General features: G+C 53.7%; 2 protein-coding genes across 2 annotated transcripts in view; one reads left to right on the top strand and one right to left on the bottom strand.

The window, feature by feature from the left end:
* The window catches only part of LOC113826973 (proteoglycan 4-like), an 18,104-nt gene extending 12,878 nt beyond the window's left edge, over positions 1–5,226 (top strand). Inside the window, exons 2-3 of the mRNA XM_070124857.1 lie at positions 4,473–4,784; positions 4,982–5,226. Of these exons, the coding sequence (XP_069980958.1) occupies positions 4,473–4,784; positions 4,982–5,226 (557 nt within the window). The remainder of the gene's footprint in view (positions 1–4,472; positions 4,785–4,981) is intronic.
* A 1,217-nt stretch (positions 5,227–6,443) lies between these two features.
* Positions 6,444–12,811, bottom strand: LOC138862455 (uncharacterized). The gene is made up of 3 exons (XM_070124856.1): positions 12,450–12,811; positions 10,316–10,435; positions 6,444–7,629 (listed from the first exon to the last, which is right to left on the bottom strand). Exons 1-3 carry the CDS (start codon positions 12,809–12,811, stop codon positions 6,444–6,446), a joined length of 1,668 nt encoding a protein of 555 aa, XP_069980957.1.
* Positions 12,812–15,000: the final 2,189 nt, after the last annotated feature.

Here is a 15,000-nt window from a genome sequence, read left to right as displayed (position 1 = left end):
GGTGGGGGGTGTGGGAGTTGAGGGGAGGGAAGGGGGAGAGGGTTGAGGGAATGGGGTTTGGGGGAAAGTTGAGGGAGGGAAGGGGGTTGTGGTAGGGGAAGGGGAGGGGAGGGGTTGGGGAAGTGTTGGGGAAGGGTGGTGGTTGGGGGAAGGGTGGGGTGGGGAAGGGGAGGGGTGTGTGGTAGGGTGAGGATTGGGAGGGGTTGGGGGAATGGGGTAAGGGAAGGGGAGGGGGTGGGGAAGGGTAGGGGTAAAGTTAAGGGGGAAAGGAAGGTTGGGGATGAAGGGGATGGTGGGGAAGGGTGGGGGAGGGGGAGCGAAGGGGTTGGGGAAGGATTGAGAGAGAGGAGGGGTTGGGGAAGGGTTAGGGAAGGGTAGAGAAAGGGTGGGGGTTGTGGGAAGGGTTGGAGGAAGTGGAGGGGTAGAGGAGGGGGTAGTGAGGATAGAAGGAGAGGGGAGAGGGAGAAGAGGAGGATAGAGGAGAGAGAACGAGAAAGGAAGGGTAAAGGGGAAACGGGGGAGGTGGGGAGGGGGTATTAAGCTTGGCAGGAGGGGAGGGAGGGAGGGGGGGAGGGGTGAGGGGGGGAAGTGGTCACGCTGCAGCTTGGTATTTGCAGCGGCGTGGTTGCTTATTTATGCATTCGCTTGCTTAGCTCGCTCGGGTTGGGGGTAACGCGCGCGCTCTCACTCGCTCGCACACTCACTCAATCACCCACTCACTCACTTGCTCAGTACGTCAGTCAGTCAGTTAGTCAGTCAGTCACTCATTAAATCACTCACTCACTCACTCACTCACTCATGAAATCACTCGTTAAATCATTCACTCGCTCATTAAATCACTCACTCACTCAATCACCCACTCACTCACTTGCTCAGTACGTCAGTCAGTCAGTTAGTCACTCATTAAGTCACTCACTCACTCATTAAATCACTCGTTAAATCACTCACTCACTCATTAAATCACTCACTCACTCAATCACCCACTCACTCACTTGCTCAGTACGTCAGTCAGTCAGTTAGTCAGTCACTCATTAAATCACTCACTCACTCACTCATTAAATCACTCGTTAAATCATTCACTCGCTCATTCACTCACTCATTAAATCACTCACTCACTCATTAAATTACTTACTCAATCACTCACTCATTCATTAAATCACTCACCCACTCACTCACTCATTAAATCATTGACTCACTCATTAAATCACTCGCTCACTCACCCACACTCATTAAATCACTCACTCACTTTCATTAAATCCCTCATCCACCCACTCACCCATTCATTCACTTCTTTCTCATTCACTAATTGAAGGAACGTACTCGTGGGTCTGGTTCTTCGAATGGACCAATATGTATTTACGTGTATTGATTCTCTCTCTCTCTCTCTCTCTCTCTCTCTCTCTCTCTCTCTCTCTCTCTCTCTCTCTCTCTCTCTCTCTCCCCCTCTATCTCTCTCTCTCTCTTTCTTCTCTCCTTCTTTCTCTTTCTCTTTCTCTTTCTCTTTCTCTTTCTCTTTCTCTTTCTCTTTCTCTCTCTCTCTCTCTCTCTCTCTCTCTCTCTCTCTCTCTCTCTCTCTCTCTCTCTCTCTCTCTCTCTCTCTCTCTCTCTCTCTTTTTTTCGTAGTAATAATCATAATGATAATAATAGTAGAAATAATAATGGTAATAATGATGACATAATGATAGTAATGAAAATGATGATGATAACAAAAATAATAATAATGATAATAGTAGTGATGATCATAATGATAATAATAGTATAATAGTAATAATAATCGTAGTGATGATAATAGTGGAAATAATAATGGTAATAATGATGACACAATGGTCATGCCAGTAACAAGACCAGACAGATGCACCGCCGCGTCTACTTGTCAAAAGCCAAATAAGGGAGGACAGTTGTGTACAAGCTGCCTCGCCGGCCAAGGGGTCAAGAGGTCGTGTAAAAGGAGGGGGTGATGGGGTGGGGGAAGTGAGGGGGAGGGGGAGGGAAGTGGGGGGAAGGGGGAGGTGAGGAAGTGGAGCGTGAGGTGAGAGGGAGAAGGGGGAAAGGGAGGAAGGAGGAGGATTAAGATAGAAGGAGAGGGAGGGGTGGGGAGAGGAAGGGGAGGTGTGGGGGGTGGTGTTGGAGGGGAGGGAGGAGGGGGACGAGGAAAATACTGGCCGGGGATGGGGAGGGGGGAGGAGGGAAGAAGAAGAAGAAGAAGAAGAAGAAGAAGAAGAAGAAGAAGAAGAAGAAGAAGAAGAAGAAGAAGAAGAAGAGGAGGAGGAGGAGGAGGAGGAGGGAGGAGGAGGAGGGAGGGAGGGGTGAGCGGGTGACACTTTAAGAGAGGGGTAGGAGGGGGGGGGGATGCGATGGTCACCTGGGAGGTCTCAGCTTCTGTCGTCATTGTGGGGAGATTGAGGGGGGGGGGAGGTCGTAGATCCTAACATCATTGTAGTTTTTTTTTTTTTTTTTTTTTTTTTTGGGGGGGGGAGGGGGAAGGGTAAGCTCGAACAAAACTGTGCCAAAGAATGTTGATGTGTGAGGAAAAAGCTCCCTCCCTCCTTCCTCACCCTCCTCCCCCTCCTTCCCCTCTGCTCTTCACCTCCCTCTCCCCATCTTCCTCTCTCCCCCCTTCCACCGTCTTCCTCCCTTCCTCTCCTCTTCCTCCCTCTCCCGTTATCTCATCTCCCTCCTCTCCCTCTTCTTCTACCCTCTCCTCCCTCTCGCCTCTCCTCCCTCTCCTCCCTCTCCTCCCCCTTCCCCCCACCCCCATGATTATGTTGATCCTCGTTGCATGACCGAGTGACTGTGCTGGCCGCTTAGGGTTCGTAGGGTGGGTTGTCTGCTTGCATGTCTGCTTGCTTGCGTGATTGAGTGTGACTGTCTGCTTGATTGAGTGAGTGCGAGTGCTTGCGTGAGCGGTGGGCTGCTTGGTTGATTGGTTGGGTGGTTGATTGTTTGTCTGCTTGGTTATGTATGCTTGCTTGATTGTTTTTCTGCTTGGTCGATTATGTATGCTTTCTTGCTTGATTGTCTGCTTGCTTGATTATGTATGCTTGCTTGATTGTTTGTTTGGTCGATTCTGTATGCTTGCTTGATTGTTTTGACTGATTGGATGTTTTTTTTTATGCTATGCTAGTCTGATTGGTTGGTTGCTTGGATGTCTGAAAGAATGCTTGCTTGTTTGTCTGCGTGGTTGATCGAGTATGTGTGCTTGTTTGTTTTGTTTTTGTTTGTTTATTTGCTTGTCTTCTTGATTGCCTGAGAGTACGCCTGTTTACCTTCTGCTTGTTTGATTACATAATTGTCTGATTGCCCATCTAAGGGGTGGTCTTAATAGGGTGAATGTGGCTGCAGTGGCGAGGGTGAGGGTGGGAGGGAAGGGAGTGGGGAGGGAGGGAATGAGGGGTCAGGGAGGGAGGGAAGGAGGGGGGTCAGGGAGGGAGGGCGGAGGGTTAGGGAGTGGGAGGGTGAAGGGTCACGGGAGGGAGAGAGGGAGGGGGGGTCAGGGAGGGGAAGGAGGGTTAGGAGGGGAGGGAGGAGGGGTCACGGAGTGGAGGGGGGTTAGGGAAGGAGGGAGGGAGGGGAGGAGTGGTCAGGAGGAGTGGTGGAGAGGTTAGGGAGGGAGGGAGGGAGGGAGGGAGGAGGGTTTAGGGAGGAGGGAGGAGGGTTAGGGAGGGAGGATGAAGGCGGAATAGGGTGATTTATGGAACGAGGGGAAGGAGAGGGATGAGGGTAGAGAGAACGGGAAGGGAGAAAGGGAGAAGAAGAAGGAAATGGAGTATAGACCGAGGGAGAGTTGAGAGACCTTGAGGGAGATGGGGTGGGAAGTACAAAAGAAAGGAAGAGGGGGAGAGAGAGAGAGAGAGAGAGAGAGAGAGAGAGAGAGAGAGAGAGAGAGAGAGAGAGAGAGAGAGAGAGAGAGAGAGAGAGAGAGAGAGAGAGAGAGCGATAAAGTAAAGGAAAAGGATAGCAAGGAAGAAAGATAGAAAGGTACCCATTGTTTACATATACAAAAAGTGAAGTCGAATTGATATCAGTGCAAAGATAGGATGCGATAACCATGGCGGGATGTCACAGCGTCGACAAGATAACAACAATAATGGTGATAATAATGAAATAATGATAATAACAATAGTAATAATAGTAATGAAATAATAATAATGAAATGATAATAATGGTAATAGTAATGAAAATGATCATAATAGCAGTGATGATAGAGATGATAACTATGATAACTATGATATCGATAATGGTAATGATCATGATGACGATGATGATGACGATGATGATGACGTAGAGGTGATAACTAGGATAACTATGATATCGATAATGGTAATGATCATGATGACGATGATGATGACGTACCCGGTAAAGAGTTTTAAGACAAATCGTCATCAGATCAGACGCTTGAGGACGAGAGGAAGACGCCCCTCGAGATGGAGCGAAGGATGCCGTCCTTCGTATCAAAACGTCTTCGGGAAAAGAGGAGATCCGAGATAGACCCCGAGACCCCAAGATTCCGAAACGTCGAGACCCCAAGATCCCCAGATTTCGAGACCCCGAGACTCTTAGACCCCAAGACCCGAAACCCCAGACGTCGAGACCCCTAGACCCGAAACCCCAGACTTCGAGACCCCGGGACCCCGAGACCTCAGACGTCGAGACCCCAAGACCCCAGACGTCGAGATCCCCAGACCCGAGACCTCAGACGTCGAGACCCCAAGACCCCAGACGTCGAGATCCCCAGACCCGAGACCTCAGACGTCGAGACCCCAAGACCCCAGACGTCGAGACCCGTAGACCCCCAGACGTCGAGACCTCAGACGTCGAGACCCCAAGACCCCCAGACGTCATGACCCCAAGACCCCAGACGTCGAGACCCCAAGATCACGAGACGTCGAGATCCCCAGACCCGAGACAGACGTCGAGACCCCAAGATCCCCAGATTTCGAGACTTTGAGACCCCAAGACCCCCAGACGTCGTGACCCCAAGACCCGAGACATCAGACGTCGAGATCCCAAGACGTCGAGACCCCAAGATCACGAGACGTCGAGACCCCAAGATCACGAGACGTCAAGATCCCGAGACGTCGAGACCCCGTGACCCCAAGATCCTCAGACGTCAAGACCCCAAGATCTTCAGACGTCGAGACCTCCAGACCCGTAGACCCCCAGACTTCGAGACCCCCAGACCAAAAGACCCCAAGACCCCAGACCCCAAGACCCTATACCCTGTGACCCCCACGACCCCAAGACCCCGAGTTACGCCCAGACGGGGAGGAGCCGCGACCAGGAAGGGGGCACGGCAGGGGCTGAGCAGGGGGGGGGGGGGGCACGGCCGGCGGCGACGTCGTGTGCGGGGCAGCGGCGTGTGGGCGGCGGGAACGAGGAAGCCCTGGGCGGGAGGGGGGGAAGGGGGAGTGAGAGGGAAAGGGAGGGTAGGATGGAGATGGGCAGGAGGGCGGGATGGGTAGGGAGGGGGGAGTGAGGAGGGAATGGGAGGGTAGGGATGGGATGTGGGTAGGAGGGCGGGATGGGTAGGGAGGGGTGGGGGCAAGAGGGAGTGAGAGGGAAAGGGAGGGTAGGGGATGGGGTAACAGGGCGGCATGGATAGGGAGGGTAGGAGGCGCCTTGTCCTTCTGGGCCAATTCAGCGAGGAGGGGAAGGGGGGAGGGTGGGAGAGAGAGAGGAGGGGAAAGGAGAGAGAGAGAGAGGAGGGGAAAGGAGGAAGGAGGGAGAGAGAGCCTGGGAAAGGAGGGAGCGATGGAGAGGAGGAGAAAGGAGGGAGAGAGAGAGAAGGGGAAAGGAGGGAGCGATGGAGAGGAGGAGAAGACACAATGAATGATTAGGAAAGAGAGAAGGGAGAAAAAAAAGATGGAACTCGGGAGAGAGAGAGAGAGAGAGAGAGAGAGAGAGAGAGAGAGAGAGAGAGAGAGAGAGAGAGAGAGAGAGAGAGAGAGAGAGAGAGGGAGGGAGGGGAAAGGAGTTAAAGCTTCAAGAGCCGAGAGCATAAAAGGGCAGAAGCGACGCGTGTACACATACGTACGTCCGTGTCTCCGTGTACGTACGTGTAAGTCTTCTCACCGGCTGTTTTGACACTGTTGCTCCTTCTTTTTCTTTTCTTTTCTCTTCTTTTTCTTTTTTCTCTCTTTTTCTGGGGATTTGACTCGCCGTGGCTATGATAATGAGTCGTGGCTATGATAATGATGTTACGGTGGTGAGGCGAGGGCGGAGGAGAGGACGGCGATGTCGGGGACGTGTTGGGGGGACGGCGATGTCGGGGACGTGTTGAAGGGGGCGGCGATGTCGGGGACGTGTTGGGGGGCGGCGATGTCGGGGACGTGTTGGGGGGCGGCGATGTCGGGGACGTGTTGGGGACGGCGATGTCGGGGACGTGTTGGGGGACGGCAGATGTCGGGGACGTGTTGGGGGGACGGCGATGTCGCCAGGACGTGTTAGGGGACGGCGATATCGGTGGACGCTGTTGGGGACGGCGATATCGGGGACGTGTTGGGGGGCGGCGATGTCGGGGACGTGTTGGGGGGACGGCGATGTCGGGGACGTGTTGGGGGGCGGCGATGTCGGGGACGTGTTGGGGGGCGGCGACGTGTCGGGGACGTGTTGGGGGGGCGGCGATGTCGGGGACGTGTTGGGGGGACGGCGATGTCGGGGACGTGTTGGGGGGACGGCGATGTCGGGGACGTTGTGTGGGGGGACGCTGTTGGGGGACGGCGATGTCGGGGACGTGTTGGGGGGACGGCGATGTCGGGGACGTGTGTTGGGGGGGACGGCGATGTCGGCCGGGGACGTGTTGGGGGGACGGCGATGGTCGGGGACGTGTTGGGGGGCGGCGATGTCGGGGACGTGTTGGGGGGGCGGCGATGTCGGGGACGTGCTGTGGGGGGACGGCGATGTCGGGGACGTGTTGGGGGGACGGCGATGTCGGGGACGTGTTGGGGGGCGGCGATGTCGTGGGGACGTGTTGGGGGGACGGCGATGTAGTCGGGGACGTGGTTGGGGGCGGCGATGTCGGGGACGTTGGGGTGGACGGCGATGTCGGGGACGTGTTGGGGGACGGGCGATGTCGGGGACGTGTTGGGGGACGGCGAGATGTCGGGGACGTGTTGGGGGGTATGGCGATGTCGGGGACGTGTTGGGGGACGGCGATGTCGGGGACGTGTTGGGGGGACGGCGATGTCGGGGACGTGTTGGGGGGACGGCGATGTCGGGGACGTGTTGGGGGGCGGCGATGTCGGGGACGTGTTGGGGGGCGGCGATGTCGGGGACGTGCGTTGGGGGGACGGCGATGTCGGGGACGTGTTGGGGGACGGCGATGTCGGGGACGTGTTGGGGGCGGGCGATGTCGGGGACGTGTTGGGGGGACGTAGTTGGGGGGACGGCGATGTCGGGGACGTGTTGGGGGCGGCGATGCGCCGGGGACGTGTTGGGGGCGGCGATGGTCGGGGACGTGTTGGGGGGACGGCGATGTCGGGGACGTCGTTGGGGGGGACGGGCGATGTCGGGGACGTGTTTGGGGGGCGGCGATGTCGGGGACGTGTTGGGGGGACGGCGATGTCGGGGACGTGTTGGGGGCGGCGGCGATGTCGGGGACGTGTTGGGGGGACGTGTTGGGGGGACGGGCTAGATGTCGAGATGAGATTTTTTTTTTCTTCTCTTTCGTCTTATTCTTCTTCTGGGTTCTTCTTCTTTTCCTTCTAATTTTTTAATTTTCCTTCTTCTCTGTCGTTTCTTTTCTTCTTTCTACTTTTTTTCTTCTTTTTCTTCTTTCTTTTACTTCTTCCTCTCTTCTTTCTTTTTCTACTTCTACTTTCTTTCCTTCTTTTCCTATTTCTCATACTTCTCCTTCTTTCCCTTCTTCTTAGTTTTCTTTCTACTTCTTCTTGTTCTTCTTCATTTTCTTTTGTTCTGTTCTCACTTCTTCTTCTTCTTCTTTTTCTTCTACTTCTACTTCTTCTTGTTTTTGCTGGTGCACTGTCTTTTGTTTTGTTTTGTTTTCCTTGTCGTTTTATTTCTTTTTTTTCCTTATGCTTCTGTTTGTCTTCCTTATTTCCGATTTTTTGTTTCTTGCAGCTCCTTTTTTTTCTAATTTTTATTTATTTTCTCTTTTCCTCTTTTATCCCCACTTTGGTTTGTCTTCCTTTCGTCTTTTCTTTTCGTTTCTACTTTTATTCCTCCTTTTTCACATTTAATCTCCCCCGTTTTCTATTCTCTTTGTTCTTTTATCTCTCTCCTCTTCTTTTCCCATTTTTCTTCCTTTATCTCCCCTTTTATTTTTCTTTCTCTTTCTCCTCTTTCTGTTTCCCATATCTTCCCCCTTCTTTTCTACTATTTCTTTCTTTATCCCCTATCTCCCGTACCCCCTTTTCCGTCTCTTTTTTTCCCCTCTCTTCCCAATTTTGTCCTATCTCTTTCTCTCCTACTCTCTTCCATTTTCTCATCTCCCTCTCCTCTTTCTCCCATTTTCTCATCTCTTTCTCCCTTCCCTTTTCAATTCTCCATTTCTTCTTCTTTCCTTATCTCCCCTCTCTCCCTCTCTCCCCTTCCTTTTCCCCTTTATATTTCCCTCACCCTTCCTTATTCTTCTCCTCCCTCTCTCTCTGTTCTCCTGTTCGTCTCTCTTCGTTCGTCTGTCTGTCTGTCTCTCTCTCTCTCTCTCTCTCTCTCTCTCTCTCTCTCTCTCTCTCTCTCTCTCTCTCTCTCTCTCTCTCTCTCTCTCTCTCTCTCTTCTCTCTCTCTCTCTTCTCTCTTTCTCTCTCTTTCTCTCTCTCTCTCTCTCTCTCTCTCTCTCCTCTCTCTCTCTCTCTCTCTCTCTCTCTCTCTCTCTCTCTCTCTCTCTCTCTCTGTCCTCCTCCCTCCCTCTCCCTCTCTCTCTTTCTCTTTCTCTTTCTCTGTCTCTTTCTTTCTTCTGTCTCTCTCTCTTCTCTCTCTCTCTCTCTCTCTCTCTCTCTCTCTCTCTCTCTCTCTCTCTTTCCTCTTCTTCTCTCTCTCTCTTCTCTCTCTTCTTTCTCTCTCTCTCTCTTCTCTCTCTCTTTCTCTCTCTTTCTCTCTCTCTCTCTCTCTCTCTCTCTCTCTCTCTCTCTCTCTCTCTCTCTCTCTCTCTCTCTCTCTCTCTCTCTCTCTCTCTCTCTCTCTGCCTCCCTCCCTCCTCTCTCCCTCTCTTTCTCTTTCTCTCTTCTCTGTCTCTCTCTCTCTCTCTCTCTCTCTCTCTCTCTCTCTCTCTCTCTCTCTTCTCTCTCTCTCTCTCTCTCTCTCTCCCTCCCTCCCTCCCTCCCTCCCTCCCTCCCTCCCTCCCTCCCTCCCTCCCTCTCCTCCTCTCTCCTCTCTCCCTCTCCCTCCCTCCCTCCCTCCTCCCTCCCTCCCTCCCTCCCTCCCTCTCCTCTCCTCCCTCCCTCCCTCCCTCCCCCTCCTCCCTCCCTCTCCCTCTCTCCCTCCCTCCCTCCTCCCTCCTCCCTCCCTCCCTCCCTCCCTCTCCCCCTCCTCCCTCCCTCCCTCCCTCCCTCCCTCCCTCTCCTCTCTCTCTCCCTCCCTCCCTCTCTCTCTTCTCCCTCCCTCCCTCTCCCCTCCCTCTCTCTCTCCTCCCTCTCCTCTCCCTCCCTCCCTCTCGCTCTCCCTCCCTCCTCCCTCCCTCCCTCCCTCCCTCCTTCCTCCCTCCCTCCCTCCCCTCCCTCCCTCTCCCTCCCTCCCTCTCTCCCTCTCCCTCCTCCCTCCTCCCTCTCCTCCTCTCCCTCCCTCTCCCCCTCTATCTCCCTCCCTCCCTCTCCCTCCCTCTCCCTCCCTCCCTCCCCCGGCGGTTGGCACGAAGGTCCCCCCCCCCCTGTCTCGTGACTTGTCGCTAATGTCAAAGGGGGCGATTATTGCAACAGCAGCATCACCGTCATTATTGCAATCAGCTGAGTGGCAACAGGAGTGTCGATCTCGGTGTGTGTGTGTTTGCTGTCGGCTCGGTACCGCCATTTGGTGTCTCTGTTGTTGTGGTTTGGTGGGGGTGCGTGTGTGTGTGGGGGGATTTGTTTGTGTTTGTTGTTGTTGTTGGTGGTGGTGGAGGGGAGCTTCGGTGGTGGTGGTGTGGTGGAGTGTAAAGGTGGTAGCGGTGGTGGAGGGGAGCGGTGGAGTGTAAAGGTGGTGGAGGGTAGCTTCGGTGGTGGTGGTGTGGTGGAGGGAAGCGGTGGTGGAGGGTAGTAGTGGTAGTGTGGTGGAGGGAAGCGGTGGTTGCGGTAATGGAGTGTGGAGTGTAGCGGTGGTAGCGGCGGTATCGGTGGCGGAGGGAAGCGGTGGTAGCGGCGGCGACGATAGCGCCCCGTGGTACCAGCGGCGGCAGCGGTAAGCTTCGCCGGCGGTGGTGTCCGATAGCCTGTATCGGCGACGGCGGCGGTAGTAGCGGTAGCGGTAGCGGCGGCCGACCGATGGCGGCGGGAGCGGCTCGCAACTTTAAAAAAGTCTCCTCGGCCGTTATAGATTATCCGCGACGGGGCCGTCCAATCTCGGGAGCAAACGGCGGGCGGCAAACAGGAGGAGGGGGAGAGGGGGCGGTAAACAGGCGGGTGGGGGAGCGGGGCGGCAAACAGGAGGAGGAGAGGGTGAGGGGGATGGCAAACAGGAGGGGAGAAGGGGGGAGGGGGCGGCAAACTGGCGGGGGTGGGGGTGGGGGGGGAGCGGCGACGACGGCGGGCGGCTTCGTGAATGGCACGGATATTCAGTGTGGCTGCGCGCTTTGGGGAGTGGGAAGGGGGAGGGGGGTGGAGGGGGGAAAAGGGAGGGGATTGACCTCTTCCTCTCCTCCTCCTCCTCCTCCATCCTCTTCCCCTTCTCCTCCTCCCCCTACTCCTCACTTCCCTCTTCCCCCGTCCTCCCCTCTTTCCCCCTTCCCCCTGGAACCCTTTCCCCCTTCCCCTTATACTCCTATCCCCTTCCCTCATACTCCTTCCCTTCCCTCATACCCCTTTTCCCTTCCCCTGCCCCCTCTCCTCATACCTCATCCCTTCTTCCCTCTTTCCTCCTTCTCCTCTTCCCTTACTCTACTTCCCCTCTTAATCTTAATCTTAAAATCCCTTCCCCTTTCCCCTGCCGCCTCTCCCTCATACCTCCCTCCCTCTTCCCCTCAGCCCCTCTCCCCTCATACCTCATACTTTCCATCCCTCTTCCCCTTACTCCGTACTTCCCCCTCTTCCTCAGTACTCTATCCCTTCCTCCCTCTCTCTTTCATACCTCATCCCTTCCTTCCCTCTGATTCCCCTTCCCTCTTCCCCTGTCTGCGTATCCGGCGTAAAAAGGTCACTTGACTTGAGCTTTGACCTGTCCGCCTGGCTGTCTGTCGCGTTCCTCAGATGCCTCGTTTTGCTGTCTTTTTCCTTTTTTTGTTTGTATGTGTTTTTTTTTTTTTTATCTTGTTCTTTGTCTCTCTCCTTCGCTATCTTGGCTTCCGCTTCCTGTTCGTTCGCTGTTATGGATGTTTTTGATTTTTTGATATTTTTATTTATTTTTATTTATTTATTATTATTATTATTTTTTTTTTATTTTTTTTATTATTATTTTTTTTTTGGTCGTCGTTTTCTTGGTTTTCATCCTTCTGTTTTGCTTTTCTCTTCTTCTTTATTTATTTTCTCTCTCGGCTTCGTTTTCTCTTCTCTTTCTCTTCTCTTCTTTCTTTTCTCCTTTCCTTTCCTTTCTTCTTCCCTCTTCCTCTCGTCTTCTCTCTTAATTCTTCCCCTCTTCTCTCCTCCTCACTCCTCTTCCTCCTTCCATTCCTCCTCCTTTCCTCCTCCTCTCTCTCTCCCTTCCCATCTTCCTCTTCTCCTCCTCCTCTTCTCTTCCCCTCCCATTTCTCCTTCTCCTCCTCCTCCTCCTCCTCCTTCTTTTCCTCCCCCTTCCCCCTTATTTTCCTCCTCCTCTTCTCTCGCTTCCCATTCCTCCTTCTCCCCTCCTCCTCCTCCTCCTCCTCTTCTTCTCTCCCCTCCCATTCCTCCTCCTCCTTTTCTCTCTCCCTCCTCCTCCCTCTTCTTTCTTCTCTCCCCTCCCGTTCCTCCCTCCTCCTCCTCCTCTTCTTCTCTCCCTCCCATTCCTCCTCCTCCCTTCTCTCCCCTCCTATTCCTCCTCTTCTCTCCTCCTTCTTCTATTCCTCCTCTTCTCTCCCTCCCATTCTTCCTCCTCCTCCTCTTCTCTCTCCCCTCCCCCATTCCTCCCTCCCTCCCTCCCTCTTCTCTCCCCCTCCCTATTCTCTCCCTCCTCCTCCTCCTCCTCCTTTTTCCTCCCCCCCCTCCCCCCTCATTTTCCCTCCTCCTCTTCTCTTCTCGCTTCCCCATTCCTCCTCCTCTCTCCTCCCTCTTCTCCCTCTTCTCTCTCTCCCTCCCTCTCCCTCCTCCCTCCCTCCCTCCTCTCCTCCCTCCTCCTCCTCCTCCTCCTCCTCCTCCTCCATCAGTATAAAGCCACATTGTCCTCATAACATAGAGTCCTGGTTGGGGGCGCGTTTTGTGTAGCAGTCACTATACGATATGTAGAGTGCGGTATGGTGTCGCGCGACTGCAGTTGTTCGTTGCGTGGTGTGGTGGGAGGGGTGTGGTGTGGTGTGTGGTGTGGTGGGAAGGGGTGTGGTGGGTATGATGTAGTGGGCATGGTATGGTGTGGTTTGATGTGGTGGGTATGGTGTGGTTTGATGTGCTGTGGTAGGTGTGTGGTATGGGTTGATGTGGGTATAGTGTGGTGTGGTGGGTATGGTGTGTGGTTTGATGTGGGTATGTTGTGGTGTGCTGGGTATCTGGTGGTATGGTGTTACGTGTCGTGGTATGATGTCTCGGTCTCGTTTCATGGTGTGGGCATGCGTGGCGTGTGGTGTGGCGTAGTCTCGAACCTTCCTCGCCCCCTCCCTCGTCTTTCCTCTTCTCTTCTTCTCTGTCTTTTCTGCTTGTCTTCCCTTTAATCTCCAGCGCCCTTTAAAAACCCACTGCGTCTCCCCTCTTCTCCCCCCTCTCCCCTCTCCCCCCCTCTCCCCTTTCCCCCCTCTTTTCTGCTCCCTTTAACTCCTTCATCTCCCCGTCAATTCTTTTTCCTTCGCTCGTCGGCCGCCTCCTCCTCCTCCTTCTTCTTCTTCTCTTCTTCTTCTTCTTCTTCTTCTTCTTCTTCTTCTTCTTCTTCTTCTTCTTCTTCTTCTTCTTCTTCTTCTTCTTCTTCTCCTCCTCCTCCCTCCTTCTTCCTTCCTTCTACTCCTCCTCTCCTCCTTCTTCTTCCTTCTCCTCTCCTCCTTCTTTCCTTCTCTCTCTCTCTTTCCTTCTCCCTCCTCCTTCTTCTTTTCCTTCTCCTCCTCCTCCCTCTTCCTTCTTCTTCCTTTTCATCCTCCCTCCCTCTTCTCCTTCTTCTTCTTTTCCTCCTCCTCCCCTCTTCTTTCTCTCTTCCCTTCCTCTGTCCTTCTCTTGCCTCTCCCTCTTTCCCCTTCCCTCTACTCCTCCCCTCTTCTCTCTCTCTTCTATCTTCTCTTCCTTCCTCCTCTCAGCCACCTCTCATCCCATCCCTCCCTCTCCATTCCCTTCCTTCCCTTTCCTCCTTTCCTTTCCCCCTCTTTCCCCTCCTCATCCCCCCCTTCCCCCATCCCCTCTTTCCCCCTTCCTCCTCCCTTCCCTTCCTCTATCCCCTCATCCCCTCTCTCTCCCCTCCCCTCTTCCTCCGCCTCATCCCCCTTCTCTTCCCTCCTCCCTCCCTCCTCCTTCCTCCTCCTCTCTCCTTCTCCTCCTCCCACCTCCTCCTCCTCCTTCATCCCCCCTCCTCTCCTCTCCTCTCCTCTTCCTTTTTCCCTCATCTCCTCCCTCCCCCCCTTTCTCCCTTCATCCCCCCTCCTCCTCCTTCTTTCTCATCCCCCTCTTCTCTCCCTCTCCTCCCTTCTCCTTCCCTCTCCCCCTCCCTCCCTCCCCTTCCCCCTTCCTTTCCCCTCCCTCCCCTCTCTCCCTCTTTTCCCTCCTCCTCTCCCTCTCCTCCTCATCTTCCCTCCTTCTCCCACCTCCCTCTCTCTTCCCCCTCTTTCCCCCTTCCCTCTCTCTTCCCTCCCTCCCCTCTCTCCTCTCCTCATCCCTCCTCATTCCTCTCCTCCTCCCTCCCTCCTCCCCCTTCCTCCTTTCTTCCCTCTCCCTCCCCTTCCTTCCTCCCTCCCTCCCTCCCTCATCCCCCTTCTTCCCTCCCTCCCTCCCTTCTTCTTCCCCTCATCCCTCCTCCTCTCCCTCCCTCCCTCCCCCTTCCCTCCCCCTCCCCCTCTCTCCTTCATCAGCGTGAGTGGCGAGTGCTTCTGTTGCTCGATTGCGGGCGCTTTGGGTTTGTGTTGGTTTGTTTGATTTTGGTTGGCTGGTTGGTTTGTGTGTTTGTTTGTTTGTTTGTTTGTTTTGTGTTTAGGTGTGGGTTATGTGGGTTATTGTATGTCTGTGTGTGTTTGTTATTGTTTGTCTGGTGTGTGTTTGTTTGTTTTTTGGGGGTTGGGTTGGTTTGTGTGTTTGGTTTGTTGGTTGGTTTGTGTGTGTGTTTGTTTGTTTGTTTGTTTTGTGTTTGTGTGTGTTATTGTTTGTCTGTGTGTGTGTTTTTTTGGGGGGGTTGGGTTTGTTTGTTTGATTTTGGTTGGTTGGTTTGTGTGTTTGTTTGTTTGTTTGTTTTGTGTTTGTGTGGGTTATTGGTTGTCTGTGTGTGTTTGTTTGTTTTTTGGGTTTGTGTTGGTTGGTTGGTTTGTGTGTGTTTGTTTGTTTGTTTTGTGTTTGTGTGTGTTATTGTTTGGCTGTGTGTGTTTGTTTGTTTTTTTGGGGGGTTTGGGTTGGTTTGTTTGATTTTGGTTGGTTGGTTTGTGTGTGTTTGTGTGTTTGTTTGTTTTGTGTTTGTGTGGGTTATTGTTTGTCTGTGTGTGTTTTTTTTGGGGGGGTTTGGGTTTGTTTGTGTGTTTGGTTGGTTGGTTCTTGTTTGTTTGTTTAGTGTGTTTGTGTTTTGGTTTTGTTTGTTTGTTTCGTGTTTGGTTTTGTTTGTGTGTTT

The sequence above is a fragment of the Penaeus vannamei genome, chromosome 8 (assembly GCF_042767895.1).
Source record: "Penaeus vannamei isolate JL-2024 chromosome 8, ASM4276789v1, whole genome shotgun sequence".
Taxonomy (NCBI): Eukaryota; Metazoa; Arthropoda; class Malacostraca; order Decapoda; family Penaeidae; genus Penaeus; species Penaeus vannamei.
Note: the sequence above shows the minus strand (reverse complement) of the source record. Positions and strands in the feature narration are given on the sequence as shown.

What these genes read in the sequence shown, in the direction of transcription:
- LOC138862455 (XM_070124856.1), bottom strand. Translation starts at nt 12,811, where the DNA reads ATGAAACGAGACCGAGACATCATACCACGACACGTAACACCATACCAC. An exon ending in GCCCCCAACCAGGACTCTAT is followed by an intron (nt 10,436 to 12,449) that starts GTTATGAGGACA and finishes ACTTTTTTAAAG; the next exon opens with TTGCGAGCCGCTCCCGCCGC. An exon ending in GCTTACCGCTGCCGCCGCTG is followed by an intron (nt 7,630 to 10,315) that starts GTACCACGGGGC and finishes CTCGACATCTAG; the next exon opens with CCCGTCCCCCCAACACGTCC.